Here is a 10,863-nt window from a genome sequence, read left to right as displayed (position 1 = left end):
CCCATGGACACCTCCGACGGCCCGCTCTCGAAGGCCACGCTCACCGTCTGCCGCTGGCTGAACCACCGACCCTGGATGTTCTCGAGCAGGGCCTCGAGCACGCCCAACCTGTCCGCCGCTCCCGTGTTGGGCGACACCTGTTGTGTGGTCACCGTGGTGTGAGCAACGGTTGGGTGGGGGTGGTTCAGAGAAGGTAAGGGGACGCTGCGGCGGCGGCTGCGGCGGCGGCGGCGGGAAAAGGAATGACCGTTTGGGCGAGGTTCTTGTCAAAGAGAGGAAGCGCAGCATCGCGATCGCGCAGACTGTCGGCCCACGAGATGCTCGACGGCAACATGGACCGCACCGGCAGCGTCATGTCGCCCAGGCCCTTGACCTCGAACGCCAGCCCCGTTTGAGTGAGCTGCACGAGCTGGGTGGCCGCGCCGTCGAAGGCCACCACGTGGGCCAGGTAGGTGCCGGCAAAGTCGAACGACACGGGCAACTCGTAATAGGCGCATGTCGGGTCGCGCTCGCTCTTTGCTCGGCACGCTGAGAATCTGAACTGCTTGGCCACGCCTCCGTTCACTCCCACCTATTTATAAAATCACATCATATCATATCATGTGTTGAATGTTGTGTCGTGTCGGGTGTATCGTGTGTGTGTGTGTGTGTGTGTGTGTGTGTGTGTGTGTGTGTGTGTGTGTGTGTGTGTGTGTGTGTGTGTGTGTGTGTGTGTGTGTGTCGTGTCAGTCAGTCAGTCATTTGTACATATTCAGGTTTTCCGACTGGTCCCCCCGCGGGGGGCAGCCGTTGGAGAGAACAGAGAAGAAGGCGTGGGCGAGGCAAACCTGGGGCTGGCGAGAAGGGCCGTCGAAAAAGTCGAGGAAGAACAGGTCGGCGTCCTCGCCGCCCACCCGGTTGTTCCCGTCCGCGTCGCACAGGCTCACGCGCACGCTCTGCTCGCGCAGCACCCGCATCTCGCCTCCGTCGGCTTCGTTGCCAACGGCCTTCACGATCGAGCTCGCCATGTCGAGCGGCCCGTAAAGCGCGAAGGTGCCCTTGACCTTGGACTCAATTGACCGGTTCCCAGCACCAGGGTTGGACTTCCACCAGACGGCCACCGTGAGTTGCGACCCGATGATCTTGGTTCCATTGGCGCGCACGTAGTCCGCCAGGTGGTGGGCGGGCATGATGCACAGGCCAGAGATGGTGAGCGAGTCCGACTGGGCCACAAATCGGCCGTCATAGGGCGTCACCTTACCCTCCCATACGTCGGTATCTTGATTCATGTTTCCCGTCCTGTGGTGTTGGTGGTGGTGGTGGTGGTGTTGGTGGTGGTGGTGGTGGAAAACGATGCGATGACGGAGAGGGAGCCGAGGACGTACTCGACAGTGGTGGCGTGCGAGATCACGCATTTGGCCATCATGGACAAGTTGGCCCGGGGGATCACAAGGCCCACGAGGGCGATCACCGTCTCCGTCTCGCGCGTGTGGTCACCTCCCAGCGGCGCCGTGGACCGCAGAATCGGCTCATCGTCACCATACTCTGCTCACCAACACACGCACAGTACGTAATTCATTATTATTATTAGTAGTAGTATTATTATTATTATTCAACCAACGAAAGAGAACGTAAGAGTGAGTTGATGGGTGTTGATGGTCTGGGGTGGGCGGCGACGGCGGGGGGGAGGGGCGCGAACCGTTTTCGCACCACTCTCCGTAAGCGAGCTCGGGGCACACGCACTCGACGTTGGAGATGTCCTTCGACCACCAGCAGGCGCCGCCATGCAGGCACTCCTGCCCGCACTTTGCGAAGCTCGTAGGGGCCGTGCGCGACAGGCCGAACCGGGTCTCCACCTGCACCTGCAGGTCGAGAGAGCTCACCATGGCCGACTCGGGCTTGACCAAGTTACATGTGATCTCCACCGCTGTAGCCCCCAAACCCCCACCACACCACCACACCACGCACCACACAACCCACAACACAGGGTTGAACTGTTTTAGAGAGAGAGAGAGAGAGAGTGTGTGTGTGTGTTCGTTGGCTTTTGGTTGTTGGTCGTGGTACCGGAGGCTTGGATAGAGTTGGCGATGCACGCAGTGCTGCCACCACCATCACCACCACCACCACCACCGGTGATCTGCACCACGGGCAGCTCCTGCGGGTCCGGGTGGAGGTCCCTGCCGGTGATGCGCAGCTTCGGCACGTTGTTGACCAGGGTGATCTGTGTTCCCATGATCCGCGGCGCTGCCTCCTGCACTCCCGCCGCCGCACACAAACACCAGAGGCCCACACACACACACACACACACACACACACACACACACACACGGTGAGGAGGAGGAAGAAGGCAAGCCCAGCCACTATCAACACGTGAAAAAAGAAGGAAGTGGAGGGGGGCAAAGAAGGAGACTCGCGCGAGCGGGGGCGTTACCGACACAGTGCTGGATGCGATCTTGGTCACTCTGCCTTCGATCGTGGTGCTGCAGTATCCGTCCCACGGCATGCTGTCCCTGTTTTGGAAGGTCATGGTCCTGGACCAGGTCTGTGTTTGGCCCGTGCTCATCGCGGGGAAGGTGAACTCGTCCTGCACGCGCTGCGACGGATCGTCGCCGTGGGCCCAGGTGCAAATCGCGCCGTCGGCGTCTTTCTCCCAGGCGTCGATCTTGATCGTCAGCTGCGAGCTCTGAGTCGTGAAGTCGGCCTCCCACTGGAGCGCTTGCTCCCACGGCAGGTTGTTGTCGCTGTTGCCCGTCACGCACATGCTCTTTCCGTCGACGATGACGTTCCACGCCCACTCTTCTTCCCCATCATTCCAGTCCAAGCTGCCGCGCCGCCCGGGTGGCAAGAAAGAATCAGACAGCTTTGCTATTTAAGTATGTATGTATGGATGGATGGATGGATGTATAGGTACCCCCCCCTTCCGCACTCAAACAACACAGACAAAAAGGAAGAAAGGAAAAGAGAAGGGCAGCCTGTACTGTTGACACCAATAGGTAAGCTGCACCTTGGTGATGGTGACGGTGTAGTCGTCGGCCGCCGCTTGAGGTAACATCGTCATCAGCATCATGCTGCTGCTGCTGCTGAGAGCAAACAGCGCCAAGAGGGAGACCAGAAGCCCTTGCCATCGGCCAGATGGAACGAAAGGAGGCGGCCTCATCCCGTTTTCTCCGTTGCCGTCGGCAGGACCGAGGACTAAGTATTTACTTTTTGTTTGCGCTCTTCTGGTGTCAGAGGGTCTTTTCTTTCCGTTCAAAAGAAACGCCTGCTGCCGCGTTTCACTTCACTCGCTTCCTTTTTTGGACACCACCGGAGCTTGGCTTCTTTTGTTTATTTCATTATAATTACTTATTATTATTATTTTGTTGTTTTAAATCGAGGACGCCTGGGCACAGACATGTCGAGCTCCTCCTCTTCTTCTTCACTATCAGTTAAAGAGAGGGGCGCAGGTCTCGAAGGTGCCGGAGGACAGCTCGTCGTGCGGGGCGGTGCTGTTGCCGTAGGCCATCACCATCTCTTCGCCCTCATGTGCCTCCGCACGTGTTATACGAGTTTTATTGGACATCCTGATGACAGTGACGTAGTTGATCGCTTCAAGCTTAACTGGGCTGACCATGTAGGTCCTGCTGTCGCCGTTGAAGTTGATGGTCACCGAGCAGGAGTACTCCCACGTGCTGTTCGACTCTGACGTGCTGTTCGACCCCATGTCGCCCTGAGAGGCCCAGAAGGCGAACCCGTTGGCGTGCTGGCAACCAAGGTTATGGACCTTGTCAGGGTCACCAGTCTTGTAGGAGGTGGTCCAAGCATAGAGCTGATGAGGAGAAGGGCTCGTCCACCAGTGGAAGCTCTTGATGCCACTGAGCATGCTAATTGCTAAAGCAGGATAAATGTTCTTCCAGAAACTGTGCTGGAATAAGTCAAGATGACAGTGGAATCCAGTGAAAAGAGCTCTAAATGGAGTGCTCATTAAAAAGTGACAGTGCAATTTCAAACTCACCCATAAAGTTGTGAAATGAAACTTGCATGTAATTTAAAAGTAACAAGTGGTACTTTTTCATTTTTCAAAAATGTACACATGACATTTGTATGTATGTGTGGATATGTGTATTTACAAAATAAAGATCTCCTCACTTTTTCATGAAATGGAAAAAGTGGTGTACATAGAGAGGTAGGAGGTGTGTGCTGGGGTGTACATGTTAAGAAGAGAAGAAGTGTATTACAGGTGCTGGAAGATCTCTTTGAGTGTGGTGGTGGGGACACCAGAGTTGGGGTGGAATGAGAAGCCACAAGCAAGAACAGAGCCAATGGGCACACTGCCTTCAGTGCCATGGTCAGCCCAGTGACCATTGGTGAAGTTCCACCAGTGGATGTTGAGCCTCTTGTGCTGCACTGTGATGATCTTTGCAATCCAAAAGTCCTCTGTCACCTCATCTGAGTCAGCATGGACAGCTACCCAAAGCCCAGGGGCAAAGTTGAAGTGTTGGGCATCAGATGAAGTGCAAGACTGAACAACTCTGACCCAAGTCTGTAGGCGGAAGAGAGGGCTGTCCAACAGAGGATTAGTCAGAGGGTGAGCAGAGAGGCCATTAAAAAATAGAGGAATCACAGGTAGGGTGGGAAGAGGCAGTCAAGGCTGCATGGGCTTCAAAGATGTCTGCCCATTCATTGAGTTCAGACTCAAGGAAGAGAGGTGCATCACAGTTGTCAGTGAAGTCAGTGATGACTTCAGGTGGAAATGGTTGTGGGGGGATGAGGTATGGAGCGCCTGGTGTGGAGGAAAAGCTCAGTGCAGCCATTGTGGCACAGGTGAAAGGATGGTGTGCACCTTGTGGAATGGAGGTGAGGAGTTGGTATGGCTCTGACCACTCCCCTTGTGTGTGGTATGCCTTGTCTCTGATTACTGACTTTCCTGTGGAATCACAGAAGAAATGAAAAATGTGAGGTTCAGAGTGACCAGTAAGCCCATGCATGTGGTTGGTGAGCCAGCTCTTCCAATCCCACATGGTTGTGAGTTGATGAAGTTCAGGAGAAGGGGCAGTTGTTTGGTAGGCATGCTGCAGAAAAGGCGGTAGTTTTCTGTTGGTGGGTGGGGATGTGAGCAATGGTGGGAGAGGTAAAGTTCCCAATGTGCATCAGGAAATGTCAACAAATAAAACTCCCAATGCGCATTGGGAACTGTCAACAAATAAGAACAGAGCATCAAGGAGGTCCACAAACAGCAAGAGGCAGTGCATACCCAGGGGTGTGGATGGTGGCAGTGTTGAATTTTGTCTGCATGGTCGAGAAAAGCTGATTGATATCCTCATGAGTGTGTCCAACAAGAAGGAAGCTCAAGTAGATCTCCTGAAACATGTCCAAGCTGATGAGGAGAGAGAGAAATGTTAGCATGTAGACATTTTTGTTCTCACCAGCACAGTTGTCAGCCTGCAGGTAGAGGGTTGATGGCCATGAGTGAGGCATTGTGCAGCTTAGAATGCATCTCTGAATGTGCTGAAAGAGTGTTGAGATGACAAGGTTAGCATCCTTGGGCCAAAAAGGTTGGGGGTGGAGGAAAAGGTGTTTGCCCTGGGCATGATCAATCAAACCACCTAGCACCATCATGAACCTGTTGCCATAGTGCATCCACGCCTTAGGAACAGGGTAATGGGTGGGCAATGGAAGGGGGTTGGAGTAATCAATGATCAGGCTCATGTAGTGGCTGGGCCAGCTCTTTGCATGATGGCAGCATTCCTTGTAACTGAGCCTCTCTGCAGTGGACAAGGAGAGATGGTGAGCTCTTGCCTGTGCAAACTGGGATGCCTCCAGAGGGCTCTTGGCTCAGAGGCGCTGCTGTGCAAACTTGATGCACACAGAGCACTTGCCCAAGCAAGAATGTTTGGGAAGCTTGACATGTGGGAAGAGTGTGTGAATGTGAGTGATCATGGATGAGTAGGTGAGAATTGGAACATCAGATGGGTGGGCATTGAAACACATAGAATGGACCTCACACCATGTGAGAGAGATGGGTAAGTGGATAGTTCCATCAGGCAAGCAATCACCAATGACATCAAAAAATGTGGCAAGCCACAGGTGTGTGTTGGTGGTAGCATTAGATGGCTTTCTGCAGCTGCAGGTGTCATGAATAGGTACCCAGCCACCAGCAATGAACACCTGAAGAGCAGAACACCACTTGGTGCGACTGAAGCCATGAGCCTATGAGGTTGGTTTGGCAGTATCCTTGAGTAAAATGGAAATTAATAGGAGGAAGGGTGCTGCACCTTCCAGAAAGCAGTGAGGCAGACAGGCAAGCCATCAAGTCACAACTTGAAGCAGCATAAGGGTACCAAGGAAGTGCAGGTGACAGACATTGTGTTGATCAAGAATTGAGTTCTCTCACACTCCTTCATCTCTGCATAGGGGGCAGAAATGGCCATCAGTTTATCAGAGGTGAAGTGAGAGAGGCAAAGGGAATTGCAGCAATGCAAACCAGGGTCCTGCGCTTCTTTGGAGTGCATTGCTCCACAGTGCACAGTAGTCATTTCCTTGGGGTGTGAGGAACAGGCTGAAGCGACTGTGCAAAGAGAGAGTCAAGAATAGAGGATGCCAGGTCCTCTTCAAGATGGTGTGGTGTTGTGATAGATGTGTTGTCCATGATGAGGATAAGAAACAATGGTCACAAACTGTGCTTTTAAACTGAATCAGAAAAGCAACAGCTATAACAGACACAAGCAATTCCTGTGTTTTAGTAATGTTTGCAAGGAATGTAAGAGGTATAGTTGGCGACAAATAAAACTCCTGATGTGCATTGGGAACTGTCAACAAAAAAACTCCCAATGCACATCAGGAACTGTCGACAAAAAAAACTCCCAATGCACATCAGGAACTGTCAACAAATAAAACTCCCAATGCACATTGGGAACTGTCAACAAATAAAACTCCTGATGCACATCAGGAACTGTCAACATATAAAACTCCAATCATGTTTGGTTAAGTACTGGTATTTGTCAACACATTCCAGAACACATGTCACCAACAGCCAATCACAATTTTTTGTAGTCTCCATAAATCTGGAGTTGTTTATTATTATCATTCCTTCTTGTCATACACACACCACTCAACAACATCCTATCCTCTCTTAAGATGAGTTGTCATCATACTTCACAAGTTCTGAATTTTAGCACCATGTCTTCTGATGAAAAGCTCACCAGTCTTCACTCCCTTGCAGCACTTGCTTCCATGAACACTTGTGCTGTCACCAAGGATAATCACTGCAACACCTCAAGGAGCTGGGGAGCAGGTTGAGAAGGACGCAGAAAAAGGCGGACAGGGTGAAGAGACTAGAGAGGGGATGAGTGAGGAGGGGAGGAGTGAGGAGGGGAGGAGCAAGGAGGGGAGGAGCGAGGAGGAGCGGAGCAATGAGGAGAGGAGTGGAGCAATGAGGAGAGGAGTGGAGCAATGAGGAGAGGAGCAGAGCAATGAGGAGAGGAGCGATGAGGGTGAGGCGATGGGGGAGGATAGGCAGAGGGAGATGGTGGAGGAGGAGAGGAGCAAGGAGGAGGCTTCCCAGGAGAAAGAGGAATTCCAGCATGCAAAGGGGAAGCATAAGATCAAGAGTGAGGAGGAAGAGGAGGAGCAGGTTGAGGTGGAAGAGGAGGAGGAGCAGCAGAAGAAACAGCAGCACATAACAATCAACCTTATTGAGGAAGAGCTGCTTGCTCAGCCACATAGTGAGCCAACAGTTTGTGAATATGAGAAGGGCAACACCAAGCAGCAACATCACCTTGTCATGAAGTTACTTGGTCTGTCAGACAGTGAGTTGGGTATGTACATCATTTCAGCATTTCATGTTCATCAAGTTGACAAATAAAGTTCCCAATGCGCATCAGGAACTTTATATGTTGACAGTTCCCAATGCACATTGGGAGTTTTATTTGTCAACAGTTCCCAATGCACATTGGGAACTTTATTTGTCAACCATTGGGAGTTTTATTTGTCAATGGTTCCCAATGCACATTGGGAGTTTTATTTGTCAACAGTTCCCAATGCACATCAGGCGTTCAGGACCATTTGCTCACTTCTTTTTCTCTCCAACAGAAAAGAAAATCAGATCACTCCCCAACTACCACTCACTGCAGCAGAATCCAGCCATCATAACAGAATCACTACAGGACACTTGTGATGATGCCACAATCCATGAGCAGAAAGCACTACTCAACCACATTGATCCAGCAACACTCCATCAGCTCTGGGTTCAGCTTTCAAAGTGTGCTGTGGATGTTCATAATTGCACTTTCTTTGGTACAGCACCCTCTATTTCCCATGTCACACTTTAAAAAGCGTCCACTCATCTCCCTCTTCCAGAGCATCATCACCCAGTCACTGTCACTGGTGTTTGTTGATGGTGGTTTCCTCACCACCAAGCCCTTCATTGTCTGCTTCCTTCTTGAGGATGAGTGAATGGATAGAACAAATGAGGAAGAGTTTGGTACAAGCTTACACTTCACTGATTGAACTTGAAAGTGAATCTCACAGCATACCTGTTTATTGTTTCCAGAGGCTGTGTACTGCAATCACCGCATCATTGTGTGTAACCTTCTGGAGCACTGGAACTGGAACAGCATCTACAAAGTTCCAATGACCATCAACAACATGGAGCTTAGTTGGATCATCCTGGACCACATATCTGGCTTTGATAACCACATCAATTCTGCTGGCGCGGTCACTGTCAACACTTTTGAGAAAGCCTTCAATCACTACCAGCAAGGGCTGAAGCCACTCTACAGCAAACAGTGGGGATCACATACAACAACAGATTGGATGATGCTCACTGAGTATTTGGTATGCCTCCTTCAGTCCTCTTGTCATCTAACACTGTGTCCAGAAAAAGGTGATAGTGGTACTTTTTAATGAAACTAAAAACAGGTGTACATGAGATAAAAACACTGTGGAATTTGAATGTACACAGAGAAGAGAAGTTTTATTTACAGGTGTCTAAATATTTCTTGAAGGGTGGGGGAACTCCAGTGTTGGTGTTAAAGTCAAAGCCACAAGCTAAAACAGACCCCATTGGAACAGTGCTTTCTGAGCCATGGTCAGTCCAGTGTCCATTAGTGAAGTTCCACCAGTGGACATGGAGCCTCTTATGGAGAATGCTGATGATCTTGCATATCCAAAAGTCCTGAGTGTCTTCATCAGCATCAGCCTGGACAGCAACCCACTGACCAGGAGCAAAGTTGAAACGTTGGACTTGGGGTGTAGTCCATGTGTGGACAACTTTGACCCTGGTTTGGAGACAGAACAATGGACCATCAAGGAGAGGATTAGTGATGGGGTGAGCTGTGAGTCCATCAAAAATCAAGTTATTGCAGGTGGGTTGGGAGCTTGAAACAAGAGCCTCATGTGCTTCAAAGATATCAGCCCACTCACTAAGCTCAGACTCAAGGAACAGTGGAGCACGGCAGTTGTCAGCCAACTCAGTAAGCACTTCAGGTGGAAATTGCTGAGGTGGGATAGTGAAAGGTGCTCCTGATGTGGTTTGTGTAAGTTGTGATATCTTTTGGTAGGGTGTGTGCAACATAGTGAGGAGCAAACCAGTTGGAATGGATGTGAGAAGCTGGTATGGCTCAGAGTAGGCTCCTTGTGTGTGGTAGGCTTTGTCCCAGATCACTGGTTTGCCTGAAGCATCACAGAAAAAATGGAAAACATGGGGGGTGGAGTGACCAGTCAGGCCATGCATGTGATTTCCAAGCCAGCTCTTCCAGTCCCAAACAGTTTCAAGGGTGTGCAGGGAAGGAGCTGGGCCGGTGGATTGGTAAGCCTGCTCAAGAAAACCAGAAAGTTGACTGAAATTTGAAGATGAAGTTAGGAAGGTGAACAAAAAGGGGCAATCATTAATGCTGACAGAAAAAACCAATGTGCATCAGGGTAATGAGTTGACAAATAAAAAACCTGATGCACATTGGGAAAACAATCAACACAGAAAAAGAGTGATGACCATTACCTTGGGGTGTGAATGGAAGAGGTATGGAACTTTGTCTGAGCAGTGGAGAAGAGCTGGTCAATGTCTTCATGTGTATGCCCAACCAACAGAAAGCTCAGGTAGACCTCTTGGAACATATCCAGGCTGACCAGGAGACTGAGGAAGGCAAGCATGAAGACATTCTTGTTCTCAGCAGCACAATTGTCAGCCTGCAGGTAGAGGATAGAAGGGCGAGTGTTGGAGGCAGTGTTAGTCAAAATGTGAGTTTGGATGTGGTGAAAGAGTGTGGAGATGACAAGGTTAGCATCTTTTGGCCAAAAGGGCTGAGGGTGTAGAAAGAGGTGTTTGCCATGGCTGTGGTCAATGAGACCACCAAGAACCATGGTGAACCAGTTGCCAAAGTGCATCCAGGCCTTTGGCACAGGAGTGTGGGTGGGGAGAGGGAGTGGGTTGGAGTAGTCAATGATCAGGCTCATGTAAAGACTTGGTCGACTTGTTGCTTGGTGGCATTGGTCCTTGTAACTGAGGCATTCTGCAGAAGAAAGTGCAAGGTGGTGAGTCCATGCACTTGCAAACTGTGCTGCCTCAAGAGGGCTTTTGGCTCTCAAGGTTGCTGTGCAAAGTCAATGCAAGCAGAGCACTTGCCAAGGCGTGAGTTCTTAGGCAACTTCACATAGGCAAAGTGGGAAGCAATGTGTTTGAGCATAGCAGAATAGGTGAGCACAGGAACAGTTGAGGGATGAGCATTGGCACACATAGAGTGCACTTCTTGCCAAGTCAAAGAAATAGGTAAGTGGATGGTGGCATCAGGAAGGCGATCTCCAATAACATCAAAGAAAGTGGTTAGCCATAAGTGGGTATTTGAGGTGGCATTTGAGGGACGTTGCTGTCCAGTGGTGTTGTGTATTGGGACACACCCACCAGAAATG

General features: G+C 50.7%; 4 protein-coding genes across 4 annotated transcripts; all 4 read right to left on the bottom strand.

Moving 5' to 3' along the window:
* Positions 1 to 184: 184 nt before the first annotated feature.
* Positions 185 to 3,046, bottom strand: ACA1_047820 (uncharacterized protein; the record flags this gene model as incomplete). Its single annotated transcript, XM_004338356.1, has 7 exons — positions 185 to 571; positions 828 to 1,278; positions 1,332 to 1,524; positions 1,679 to 1,906; positions 2,044 to 2,230; positions 2,411 to 2,801; positions 2,958 to 3,046. The coding sequence occupies 7 exons, from the start codon at positions 3,044 to 3,046 to the stop codon at positions 185 to 187; spliced, it is 1,926 nt and encodes a 641-aa protein (XP_004338404.1).
* Positions 3,047 to 3,403: 357 nt separating this feature from the next.
* On the bottom strand, positions 3,404 to 3,841 carry ACA1_047810 (uncharacterized protein; the record flags this gene model as incomplete). Its single annotated transcript, XM_004338355.1, has 1 exon — positions 3,404 to 3,841. The coding sequence occupies one exon, from the start codon at positions 3,839 to 3,841 to the stop codon at positions 3,404 to 3,406; it is 438 nt and encodes a 145-aa protein (XP_004338403.1).
* Positions 3,842 to 4,192: 351 nt separating this feature from the next.
* ACA1_047800 (uncharacterized protein) lies at positions 4,193 to 6,494 on the bottom strand (the record flags this gene model as incomplete). The annotated part of the gene is made up of 4 exons (XM_004338354.1): positions 4,193 to 4,407; positions 4,802 to 4,885; positions 5,565 to 5,723; positions 6,443 to 6,494. The coding sequence occupies 4 exons, from the start codon at positions 6,492 to 6,494 to the stop codon at positions 4,193 to 4,195; spliced, it is 510 nt and encodes a 169-aa protein (XP_004338402.1).
* Positions 6,495 to 9,951: 3,457 nt separating this feature from the next.
* Positions 9,952 to 10,341, bottom strand: ACA1_047790 (uncharacterized protein; the record flags this gene model as incomplete). The annotated part of the gene is made up of 2 exons (XM_004338353.1): positions 9,952 to 10,143; positions 10,315 to 10,341. 2 exons carry the CDS (start codon positions 10,339 to 10,341, stop codon positions 9,952 to 9,954), a joined length of 219 nt encoding a protein of 72 aa, XP_004338401.1.
* Between the last annotated feature and the right edge of the window lie 522 nt (positions 10,342 to 10,863).

This window comes from Acanthamoeba castellanii (genome assembly GCF_000313135.1).
Source record: "Acanthamoeba castellanii str. Neff unplaced genomic scaffold scf7180000084580, whole genome shotgun sequence".
NCBI classification, from domain to species: domain Eukaryota; phylum Discosea; order Longamoebia; family Acanthamoebidae; genus Acanthamoeba; species Acanthamoeba castellanii.
This window is presented reverse-complemented; position numbering and strand designations above follow the sequence as displayed.